The sequence below is a fragment of the Musca domestica genome, unplaced genomic scaffold (genome assembly GCF_030504385.1).
Source record: "Musca domestica strain aabys unplaced genomic scaffold, Musca_domestica.polishedcontigs.V.1.1 9, whole genome shotgun sequence".
Classification (NCBI taxonomy): Eukaryota; Metazoa; Arthropoda; class Insecta; order Diptera; family Muscidae; genus Musca; species Musca domestica.
In genome coordinates this window covers 15,258,088-15,270,985 of record NW_026712435.1, presented here as the reverse complement: position 1 = coordinate 15,270,985, position 12,898 = coordinate 15,258,088, and the positions used below count along the sequence as shown (strand labels likewise).

Genomic DNA, 12,898 nt, shown 5'->3' with positions numbered 1-12,898 from the left:
AAATCTATTGTACTTGGTCAGATGTTAGGCATTAGGTGTACAATAAAATGATAACGGGCGGAATCATACCATTTATTTATGTAAATGTTTCTGTGTTTTTTTCGGACCGATACTGGCATTTGCCAGCAAACGAACAACAATGCAATTCAAAACTGTACTGCATTCAACACCAACACTCTCTAATTATGAACCTTATCTTTATTAACTTTTAACCAGTTAAAAGCAGTTTGAGAATTTGTATGTGTTTCCGTCGAGTAAGTCAAATTAAATTTTAAAAAACTGAATTAAAATTCTTACCAAAATATGGAAATATGTTATAATACAACTGTAGTAGTAGAAAAAAAATTAAAAATATTAATAGAATAATTTTTTCTTACAAATATATTTTTATGGTGATGGTTCAATTTGTCACTTCATTTATTATAAAATAATATACACATGACGTCACCACCTGCTTTTCATACATATATACATACCTATGTAGCTGTGCTTTTTTTTTTTCTGATAATTGCCAATATTCGATATGTTTCCTTATTTGTAATTTACTAATTTTTTCTGAATGTCACATTTTTACAGAAACAACAAGAAATGAACAAAAGCAAAGAAGTTATTGTTCTCGATCACAAGCGATCGAATGCCATTAATATCGCCATGACCAAATTACCGCCACCGCGTGCTATTAAAGCGGCCATTTTGAAAATGGATGCCACAGTTGTTACCCGTGAGGGCATTGACAAGCTATTGAATATGTTGCCAACCGATGAGGAGAAGGGCAAAATACAAGAAGCACAGGTAAGTGAAGACATTATATTTTTTGGATTTCCTTCATTTATATCACTCAAAAACAAACAAATCATATCGCCCTTACTCCAATGGCATGGAGAAATAAAGTATACTCCACTACTTTACTTACTCACAGGAGTATTGCCCTTGCGCGAGATTAAATACACTCTCTTTAATCTTTTGATTTATGTGTGGGTGCTCGCGAGTCATTCCTGTATAAAAAAAAACATTTATGCTCCATTTTTTCTGCTCTCAGAATTGCTCCCTCTCGATTTCGAGCGAGTTTTAAAGATGTGATTTTGAACATTATGACTCCCTTTCTTATTTTTAAAATAACAGTTCTTGAGAGCTCTCCGACATAAAACAAAAGAGTGAAACCCACACTTTTTGTAAATCTTGACTTTTCGATTACTCCCACTCGCGAATATTTGACATACCTGAGTAAATTCGATCAAATTTGAGCTCTGCTTTTAACGCCTTACGTTTTATGTTTACAGATCTACGTCTTCATATAGCCCCCTTATAACGGAACCTTCCTATACTCGGTATTTTGTCGATTTCAGCGACATTATTCACCGGAATTGTTTCAAGTTTCGTATTTGAAGTTCATAAGGGACACTACAATCTGTGACAGAATATTGGCTATGCAGGTCTAGGTCTTGGTATAGCCCCATATAATGGTACCCCCCTATATTCAATATTTTATTGTTTTCAGCGACATCATTCACGGGAATTGTTTCAAGTTTCGTATTGATAGTGACAGAAACTTATCTATGCATATCCACGTCTTCTACGATTTTAGTCACATTGTTCACCGAAATGGTGTCAAATTTCGTCTTTGAAGCTCGTAATGGGTACTACAACCTGTGACAGAAAATTGGCTATGCAGATCCAAGTCTTCGTACAGCCTCCCCATATAACGGCACCTCCTAATGTCATGTGTTTGCGACACAATTCACCGGAATTTTTTCAATTTCCTAATTGAAAATTGTAATGACCTATGACAAAAATTTCCCACGTCTTTGTGTAAACCCCAATATAACGGTTCATCCCTATATTCGGTACTTTTAAGATTTTAACAAAACTTTTAACGGATTTTTTTTGTTCTTAAAAAGTTTCCAAATTTGTTCTAAATGGTGGAGGGTATTCAAAGTTCGGCCTGGACCAACATACTGCTTTTTTACTTGTTCCTTTTTTATTATTTTATCTTATTTATTCACAACACTCCATTTCAGATGGCAAATCCCGAATTACCCCTGGGTAGTGCCGAACAATTTCTCCTGACATTGGCTTCTATTTCCGAATTACCGGCTAGACTAAGATTATGGGCATTCCGTTTAGATTTTGATAATAGTGAGGTAAGTAGTGATTGTATTCCAGAATTTCAAAGTAAAATTACTCACAAAATATTTTCAAATCAACTTTTAGAGAGAAATTGCTGAGCCTTTGATGGACTTGAAGCATGGCATAGAAATATTAAGAAGTAATCGTACATTTAAATGTATTCTATCCACACTGTTATCGGTGGGCATATTTTTGAATGGTGCTCCTGTCAAAGGTTTCCAAATCGAGTATTTAGCCAAGGTAAGTAGAAATCTGAAAGACAAGACTTAAGAATAACACATTTTTGAAATCAATTTTTAGGTCCCCGAGGTAAAAGATACCGTTCACAAACATTCGTTGCTACATCACCTGTGTCACATTGTCATGGAATCGGGTATGGAAACAACAGATTTATATTCGGAAATTGGTCCCATTACCCGTGCCTCAAAGGCCGATTTCAATGAGCTGGCCTATAATCTTGCCCAACTGGAACATGAGTGCAAAGCATCATGGGATCGCTTGAAATTAATGTGTAAACACGACTGTCCACCCCAGCTTCAACAGAAACTGGTTGACTTTTTGGCCGACTGTGCAGAGAGAATAATTATTTTGCAAATTGTTCATCGCAGAGTTATGAATCGGTAAGGGTTATAAAGGTCATATTTTTTATTTTGTAGCTAATGCAATCCATTTTTTTACAGTTACCGCAAATTCCTTTTGTGGCTGGGGGTACCCCAACACAGTGTTGCCGATTCCAGACCCAATGAATTCTGTAGAATTCTTTCCGAATTCGCTTTGGAATATCGTACCACACGTGAACGTGTCCAACAACAAATCGAAAAGAAAGCCAATCACCGCGAACGCAACAAGACCAGAGGCAAACTCATTGTTGACATAGCCAAATTTAAAACCAAAGAAGATAAACAAGATGCCGAGTTGAAGTATTAAATTATTTCAGAATTTTATTTATAGAGCCGATACAAAATTAAATTTCCCATTTGTTTGCTTGCAGGGAACTTCTGGGTACACCAAGTTCTGATAATGCCGATGGAACGCTAACATGGCGTCGTCGTCGTGCCGAAAATCTACGCTCCCCCCAAATGCGCCAAAGTGAAGAGAATTTCACCGATGGCGACGATGAGATATTAGAGTCGCTAGTAAAGACTGCCACCAAAGCTCCTGGCAATAGAACTACGCCAAGAGAACGTAAACGTACACGTCACGCTGATAGAAAATCATGTAAGTTTTATCAATTTTTTTCCCACAATATTAAATGAATTTATTATTGGGTCAAATGAAATGTAGTTTTCAGAATACGTTGGCTAGGATGAATGGAGTTACAGTAGCAAAACAAAAATTAAACATTTATTTTAAAATAAAACAAAAAACAATTTTTAATTTTTAAAATTTTCATTTGCCATTGAAATTTAAAAAAAAAAAACAATTTGTAGATCGACTACAATTGTCCTAAAGCAGATTTCGTCCAATGAATGCTAGGGTCTAGGCACATTTTGGCCGTATCAAAACACATTTTCTCGTTAGGCTGAGGGTGTAATGAGCTATATCGATCCACCTTTTCGTATAGCCCTATACAACAAACCTTCCCGAAATTCGTTATTTCAACGATTTTAGCCATGTATTTGTTAACAATTCTCGATAATTGAAAATTTCAGTCGATAACACCTCCAGTGAAAGAAAGTGGTATATTTAGGTTTACGCTTTGGTGTAGCCCTCATATAATGGTACTGTCCACTTTTTGGTATTTTGAGGACTTGAGCTAAATTCTGTAGGTGTTATTAAAACTCGACCCGGTCGAACCTAATGCTTTTTGCACTGTGAATATCTTTGCGTATTTGTTTGTCACATGAAGAAGGAGGCGGGATAGACCCATAGTCTCTTTTTGTGATCTTCATAGAATCACATTCTGAGTCGAATTATACATGTCTGCCGGTACGCCAGTCTGTCCAAGTGTTTTTCTGAACTAAATGCTGAGCACATTTATAAACCGGTTTAGATAAAATTGTACACAGGATATTTTTAAGGACAAAGGACAAAAATTATCACGTATATCTCAGAAAATGTGATGGAAGTGATCTTTAAAGTCGAACTCTGGAATGTTGTAAGATTTATATCAGACTTAGGCCAGATAGAATATTGCCCAACTCCTTCTGCAACTCCAACAAAACTGCAACAAAGTCAAAAGCCATAGTTTTTAATTTTTTTTTTTTTGGGAATTTAATTGAATTAAAGCAAAAAATGTCGGAAATAGCATCAAACTTTAGAATAAGTTTATATTAGCTCGAATTGGTCACCTTTGACACGGATTATGGGTTTCAAACGGCCAATGAAACCGTCACACTCTGCCCGAATGTTGCTCTGCGGTATTTTGGTGATCGAGACTTTGGTATTTTTTAGTGTCGCCTTGCTTTCCAAAATACTCCAGGCACGATAGTCCAACGGATCGGTATCCGGATATTTTGTTGGCCATTGTGCGCTGGAAATGAAGCGAGGAACCTCATTTTGTAACCCTTCTTGGGTGACGCGTGCTGACTCCTGTTGGAATGTCCAAGATCTGCGGCAAAAATGTTTGTGTGCGCAAGGCTTTAATACACCCTCCAGAATGTTTTCGCGATAATATTCGGCATTTATTCTGATGTCACGGTCTATTAATATGAGCGGAGAGCGGCCCACACCATCACCATGGCCGGCGCTTGAGTTCTGGGGGCCAACCGAATGTGCACGTTTCCAGCTGACCTCTTTGGCAAGTAAACAGGATCATTTAGTATGTTTACAAACTGCTGGACAACGAATGTTTTCTCATCGGAGAAAACCAAATTCGGCAGTTCACCATTTTCGCTCCAAGCGAGGCAACTCTTTAGCTCTTTTGAGTCTATTTTCTTTACGTTGCTGTGTAAGTTCTTGCACTTTTTGGAATTTCAATAGCTTTACCCCGAGCTCATTTGTCAATATTTGTCGAATGGAATATTGCGATATGCTCAACTCACGAGCCATTTTTCGGCCACTGCGACGCGGGTTTCGATCAAGTCGCTTTTTTACTTTTCGAACTATTTTTGCCGATGTTGCTGTTTTCTTCCGCCCACTTCCTTGACGTCGGGCTACGCTACCAGTATCACGGTAAAGAGCGATGGTACGAGACACAAAAGATTTATTCACATTTAAATGCTGAAGTGCTCTAACGATAGCCACTTGTGTTTTTCCAGCCAAATGTAAATAAATCACAATATCACGCTTAAATTCAATCACGAATAACTTTTTTTCTGGAAAATTCTCACCAAAATGCTTTTGTACGCTTGTAAACAATGTAATGAGCTGTCACTGGAATAATTTAAACAGCTGTCGGACGAGTGGGTAAGAAATGACAGCAGTCTTAAGTTGGGTGGAGTTCTTTCATCTCACCCTGTACAAATCAGTAACCCTGCTCTCTTTATTCGCCTGTTTTTTGGGAAATTGTCCCATGGAATTTGAGTACTTTTGGGTTCATAGATTCTTTTTAAAAAAAACATTTGCTGCAACAACTTATAAATCAAATAGCCTCAATATGTATTCTGGAAACTACATAACATACATACACATATTTAATACTAGTAGACATAACTTATTATTTCTTTCTGTTTTGATTTAATTTCTTTGAAATCAACTTATTTAGGTTTTTGTTTTGATACCTATCATGATGAACATGAGCATTATTAACATTTGCAAAAAAAAAAAACAAAATTTGTTCAGTTTCATAATTTTCTTTGTAAATTTTTAAATATTTTTTGTGCGTCTATATGTTCTTAGATTACATGGAGATTCTTTAAAAGGAATAGTGAAAGACTTTGACTTAAATGAATTAATGACCAGAAACTTTAAACAGTTTCATACACAATTGTGGTGCATACTTTAAGGATGCAAGAAACATAATGTTCATCCCCAAAGTCTTTCACTTACAATATTATGCTTTAATGTAATTTTTGCAAGGTTTAATTTTCTTTATGTTTTAAATATTGGTATATTATTGTTTGTTTTGTATTATTTTTTTTTTTTCTAATAAAAAATTCTTTTTGTTTTCATTTTCTCATATATTCACTCATACATACATCTTCAATATCATCATCATCATCTACGTATCTCTTTTCAATGGCAATGGTTTCATATTATGGCTATCGATAATATCCTGGGGTGTTATTAATCCTTTGGTGTAAACATGTGCATTGTTTCTAACACACAATACATATTTCCTGTTTCCTTTCACAACAAAAATTTTGTTCGAATAACTTCATTCGATGAACACTAATACTTTTTCAATCCTACACAAACACACACATTCACCATCACATCTTCGTCCTTCATATGCCTTCATGTTTGTTTTGAAACCAAATGGAAAATTCATTTAAATGAAGTGAAGCGTTCACGTACCCGCGAAGGATTTACAGTTGAAAGACTTACAACGGCATAGTTTTTACGTTGCTCCATCACCAGCCATTTTTTAGTTTTGGTTTTAATGGTTAGTGTGCAATATGTTTTTTTACTTTATTTTGTTTGAGTTCGGAGTTTATTTTGTGCCAGTTATAAATATTAAAGACTTTTTTATAAATTTGTTTTATTTTTTACTAATATTACTAAAATACGCATGTGATCTATACTTTTCTTATAAGTGTTTGCTTGTTTTTGGTTTAAAAAAAAACTCTAAAGGCTATTATCCAAAAATTTGCTAGAGTCTAATGTAAAGTTATTTTTTCTCCATTTGTGTTAAGATTTTTGTACCATACTTTAAGGCGCGTCACACAATTTGCTATATGAAAGGAAATGTTTTTTAGTATAGCATAAAGTAATACATTTAGGCCCGTTCTTAAATTTTTCTTTATAGTCCATTTTGTTTGTCCCTTACTTTAGGGAAAGTAAAGGTGAATTTTACATTATCGGGTTTTCATTATTAAATCTTTCCTTTTTTGTCATAAGCCATTACAATATTCAAATGCGAAACTTGAAAAAAAATTGGTGAACAATGGCTAAAATAATCAAAATACCGAATATCGGGAGGTACCGTTATATGGGGGCTATACGAAGATGTGGACCTGCACAGACAATTTTCTGTCTTAGGCTGTAGTATCCATTACGAACTTCAAATAACAAATTTGAAACAATTCCGGTAAATAATGTCGCTAAAATTATCAAAATACCGAATATCGGGAGGTGCCTCTACATGGGGGCTATACGAAGGCGTGGATCTACATGGACAATTTTCTATCATAGGCTGTAGTATCCAATACGAACTTCCAATACCAAATTTGCATCATTTCCGGTGAATAATGTAGCTTAAATCACCGAAAATAGCGAGTTACCGTTATATGGGGGCTATACCAAAACGTGGACCTACAAGAAGTAGAATCTGGCCTTTGATCAATTTGATCAAAATTTTGATATTCCTTGATTGCCGACTCAGTAATCGTCTTTAGGTAAAGTAGAATATCAATCGAAGAAAAGTTTAAGAAGTGATTGAGCTAACTTAGAGTCTTTATAGCCTTGCTGACAGAGAGTATTTCCAGACGAAATCATAGGGAGTATTTCTAGGCGAACTAACAGGGAGTCTTTATAGACGAGCTGCCTGACAGTGAGTCTTTATAGACGGGCTGACAGGGAGTCTTTATAGACGGGCTGACAGGGGTCTTTATAGACGAGCTGGCAGACAGGGAGTTTTTATGGACGAACTGGCTGGCAGGGAGTCTTTATAGACGAGCTGTCTGGCAGGGAGTCTTTATAGACGAGCTGGCTGCGGGGGGTCTTTATAGACGAGCTGGCTGCGGGGGGTCTTTATAGACGAGCTGGCTGCGGGGGGTCTTTATAGACGAGCTGGCTGACAGGGAGTCTATATAGGCGAGCTGGCTTTATAGACGAGTTGACAGGTAGTCCTTATGGACAAGTTGACAGGGAGACTTTAAAGGCGAACTTAAAGGGGTATTTTATAGAAGAGACGAATGAAGTCTTTTATAGACAAGCATGAAGGAGACTTTTATAAACGAAAAAAAGTGTCTTTTTAGACGAGCAAAAAAGAGTATTTTTAGACGAGCTGAAGGGAATTCTTTATGGACGAGTGGAAATGAGTCTTTATAGGGTGTCTGTGATAGATCTGTATAGACAAGTTGAAACGAGCGAATCTTTGATTGAAATGAGGGAGTCTTTACAGGCGAGTTGAAGGGAAGGCGTCCTCACAGACGAACTGAAGAAAATATTGTTTTAGGCGTTGTTTTTACGTTTAATGCCTCCATATAACGATAGCTCCAGATTTTCAGTATTTTAAATGTTTTGGGTCCCAATACCCAACGAAATCTGCTGAAATCTGACATATGTTTTCTCTGTGGGTAGATTTGATTCTCGAAAAACTATTCAGTATGCATCGAACTTTAGGTGTACTACCCATTTAAGAGTATCACCTGATTTTCCCTATTTTAAAGCTCTCGGTCCCAATTTTCGAACTATAGCAAATCGTTTGAACTCTTCGAAAAAAAAAATAAAGGTAACCTTTTTAGTACACTTCAAATAAGCTGGAATTTCGGATCCTTTTTGGGTAAATTAACTACTCTCAAAAAATTTGAGCTAGGGGGATAATGGAATTTTAATATTTTGGGGATTTTGAGAATATTCTTTTATTTCAAGTTTTCACACAACGGTGAACATTGGGATATTTGTACTTATTTTATCCTACCTTGAGCTTACTGACCTAAAATTTGAGAATCCAAACTAAATAAAAGTTCGTGAGATTTTTTTAATTTAATTTTTTTTTTATTTCGATATTCTGTCACAAATTAAGCATATTGAGGAGCATATTTTTCATAGGCAGCAACATAAGCAGCCTTGGCAGCATCTTGGCTCATGCCCTTGTTGCCGTTCCAGGCATTCCATTTAGCTTTGCCCTTCAAGTCCAAAGCACCAGGTTGGGCAACATTGCAGTCACCAACTGTGGCCTGTTTGTAGAGACCATAGAATTCCAAGAAGACATTGTCTGGGGGAGTCTTGGTGAAGGATTTGGCTTTTTGGGTGGCGGTTACAAACTAAAAAACAATACAATTCAATAAAATTTCAATTTAAAAATTCAAAAGTGATCATTTAACTTACATCCATTGTTGTTTCTGGGCTTTAGATCTAATATTAAAAAAAAAAATTAAGGAAAAAAAAATAAATTATATTTCTTTGTGAGATCTTTAGTGTTTAGCTTTAGCTTACCAGTTGTATTGAAGAACAAGCTGTTAATGCTAGTTTATTTGCTTGCTGTTGTCCATTTTATACCTTGACTTATGTGTCATGATATTGCCATCGTTTATTTGCCCAAGCTTATCGTTGCAGGTCGGTTCAAAGTCTTAGAAAAAATTCTCCAAATACAATATGTGTGTCATAGATATCGGCGAACTGCAATAAAAGAAATAATAGATCATAAAAAACTGTGGGGGTCTGATAATTCACTTAGTAACCGCCATCGCCGATTGGCCTTAAATAAATGCTCAATATAGGTCAAATTATAAGGGAATTCTCTGGAATTCTAGCACTGTTGTCCTCTTTAAATAAAAACAAGTAAAAATGTTGTAAGTTCGGCAGGACCGAACACTCTCCACTATTGGGAACGAATTTGGCAATTTAAAAAAAAAAACAAATAAAAAAGCTGTAAGTTCGGCCAGGTCGAACTTTGAATACTCTCCACCATTTGGTACGAATTTAACAATTTTCAAAAAAAAAAAAAAAAAAAAAAAATATAAAAAATAAAAGGATTTTAAAATTCTGTTAAAATCATGTAGCCGTATATTAGAGTCTATATGGCGACGTGGACCTGCATAGGCAACTTTTGTCACAAGGCAACTTATATCACAATATTCAAATGCGAAACTTGAAAAAAATCTGTTTACAATGTAGATAAAATCGTCAAAATCCTCGAATATAGGGAGGTACCAAGGTGGTTATAAAACGTGGATCTGCACAGAAAATTTTTTTTCATAGGCTGTTATATCGAACTTCACGAACATCAAATGCGAAATTTGAAACAATTCCGATAAATAATGTCGCCAAAATCATCAAAATACCGAATATCGGGGTGTACCGTTATATGGGGGCTATACGAAGACGTGGACCTGCACAGACAATTTTCTGTCATAGGCTGTAGTATTCATTACGAACTTCAAATACCAAATTTGAAACCATTCCGGTAAATAATGTCGCTAAAATCATCAAAATACTGAATATTGGGGGGTACCGTTATATGGGGGCTATATGAAGACGTAGACCTACATGGCTTATTTTCTGTCGTAGGATGTAGTATCCATTATGAACTTCAAATACCAAAATTGAAGCAATTCCGGTAAATAATGTGGCTAAAATGATCAAAATACCGAATATCGGGGGGTACCGTTACATGGGGGCTATACGAAGACGTGGACCTACATTGCCCATTTTCTGTTTTGTGCTGTAGTATCTATTAAAAACTTTAAATACCAAATTTGAAACAATTCCGGTAAATAATGTAGCTAAAATCATCAAAATACCGAATATCGGGAGGTACAGTTATATGGGAGCTATCCGAAGACGTGGACCTATATGGCCCATTTTCAATACCAAAAGTCCTGCAGACATAGTACACATTTGAGTAAAAGTTTATCAACCTACTTCATTTCGTTCGGAAGCTAGAGTGATTTCCACAGACGGACAGACGGATAGACGGACAGACGGATAGACGGACAGACGGACGGACATTGATAAATCGACATAGAATTTTATGTTGATCAAGAATATATATACTTTGTGGGGTCTAAAATGTATATTTCGAGGTGTTACAAACGGAATGACAAACTTAATATACCCTCCATACTATGGTGGAGGGTATAAAAAAAACAAAAACAATAAAATCCGTTAAAAATTCTGTTAAAATCTTTAAAATACCGACTGTAGCTGTTATATTAGAGTCTATACGACGATTTGGACCTACATAGGTAACTTTTGTCATAAGTCATTACAATATTCAAATGCGAAACTTAAAAAAATCGGTGAATAATGTAGCTAAAATCATCAAAATACCGAATACCGGAAGGTACCGTTATATGGGGGCTATACGAAGACCCACGTCTTCCTCCACAGACAATTTTTTGTCTTAGGCTTAGGCCTTACGAACTTCAAATACCAAATTTGAAACAATTCCGGTCAATAATGTCGCTAAAATCATAAAAATACCGAATATCGGGGGGTACCGTTATATGGGGGCTATACGAATACGTGGACCTCCACAATTTTCTGTCTTAGGCTGTAGTATCCATTACGAACTTCAAATACCAAATTTAAAACAATTCTGGTGAATAATGTCGCTAAACCCATCAAAATACTGAATATTGGGAGGTACCGTTATACCAAAACTTAGGCCTACATGGCCCATTTTTAATATGAGAAGTCCTACACACATAATATACATTTAAGTAAAATTTTATCAACCTACTGCATTTCGTTCGGAAGCTTGAGTGATTTACACAGACGGAGAGAGTTTTATGCTGATCAAGAATATATTTACTTTGTGGGGTCTAAAATGTATATTTCGAGGTGTTACAAACGGAATGGCAAACTTAATATACCCTCCATACTATGGTGGAGGACTGTTATGAAATGCATCCTCTGATTGCACAGAGAGAGAGGAATACGCTATGTTAATCTTGGTCAATGAAAATTTAATAATTTTAATTATATTAAATTTCGAAATTATTTTAAGTTATGGTTTAAATTTTTGAATTAACTGCGAATGATTTTTTTTATTTTTTTGCAATTTGAATACTAACCGAATGCAGCATGATTCTGTAACTGAACTGTAATTACAACCAACTAATTGTGTTTTTTTCCCTCAAATTTCTTTCCAGTGCGTCGTACTCTCAAAAACGGTTTAACCGAAGAAGAGAAACTACAAGTTGCAGCTTTAATAAAGACTTACTAAAGGTAGCCCTAGGTCGGCTGAGCGACAGCTTGTCTCTAGATGCTGAAATTGACATAAATAATTTCCTACAAAGTAGACTGAATACGGAATCATGGACAACCATTATCACATCTTTCTCAAAAAATAAAACGAATTTCTATAAAAGACGATCTCAAGAACGAAAGTACTTGTATTTGCAAAATATGATGGGGTGCGGAATGACCGAATGAATATAAAACAAAAAGTACATGTGGCATTGCAAAAACACGAGAATCCAGTAAAACAAAGCATATAGCGATTATAACTGCGGGTATTTTTCTTTTATTGTAACTTCAAATGAACCAGAAACGAACGACTTACCACAATATCATAATTTCAATGTAATATACCTATAGATATAGAGTACATCGCAAGGATGTACCAATTAGAAATATTTAATATTATTTCTTCTCCTCTAATGTAATTGAGACTGTGGAAATACTGATTGATCTATGTAAGGTGGCTTATTCTTCTTTCTACGTTTTATGCAGACCAATCAATATTTTTGTTTCTTCAATTTAACAAAACCCAACAAAAAAAAAAAAAAAACAATGTAATATTAGTTTGTAATTTGAATTTGTTAAATATGCAGTTTTTTTTTAATTTTGTTGTTTATTTATCATTGTAAAGTAATTGTGTAATTATAATTAAACAAGTAACGTATTTTCCCTAAAATCCATAAAAAAATCAAAAAACATATATCTTACAAATAATAAAAAAAACATATAATTTATTTCTTAGATAAACTTACAAAACTTAATTGCAGTTTTTAAATTAAAAAAAAAGAAAAAAAAACAAAAATTATAATCTAACGAA

At 35.1% G+C, this 12,898-nt stretch overlaps 2 protein-coding genes across 6 annotated transcripts in view; one reads left to right on the top strand and one right to left on the bottom strand.

The window, feature by feature from the left end:
* Positions 1-12,634, top strand: part of LOC101893576 (FH1/FH2 domain-containing protein 3) — a 237,307-nt gene extending 224,673 nt beyond the window's left edge. For 3 of the 5 annotated variants that reach the window (XM_059131671.1, XM_059131675.1, XM_059131677.1), the window contains 7 exons: positions 577-792; positions 2,019-2,141; positions 2,212-2,367; positions 2,428-2,747; positions 2,808-3,047; positions 3,119-3,345; positions 11,991-12,634. In XM_059131671.1, the coding sequence (XP_058987654.1) occupies positions 577-792; positions 2,019-2,141; positions 2,212-2,367; positions 2,428-2,747; positions 2,808-3,047; positions 3,119-3,345; positions 11,991-12,064 (1,356 nt within the window). In that variant the 3' untranslated portion in view covers positions 12,065-12,634. Of the gene's footprint in view, positions 1-576; positions 793-2,018; positions 2,142-2,211; positions 2,368-2,427; positions 2,748-2,807; positions 3,048-3,118; positions 3,346-6,509; positions 6,614-11,990 lie in introns of all 5 variants that reach the window. The other 2 variants (XM_059131672.1, XM_059131676.1) reach the window with 1 other exon arrangement.
* Positions 8,868-9,397, bottom strand: LOC101892777 (acyl-CoA-binding protein-like). Its single transcript, XM_005179410.4, has 3 exons — positions 9,331-9,397; positions 9,223-9,249; positions 8,868-9,158 (listed from the first exon to the last, which is right to left on the bottom strand). The coding sequence occupies exons 2-3, from the start codon at positions 9,226-9,228 to the stop codon at positions 8,913-8,915; spliced, it is 252 nt and encodes an 83-aa protein (XP_005179467.1). The 5' UTR covers positions 9,229-9,249; positions 9,331-9,397; the 3' UTR covers positions 8,868-8,912.
* Positions 12,635-12,898: the final 264 nt, after the last annotated feature.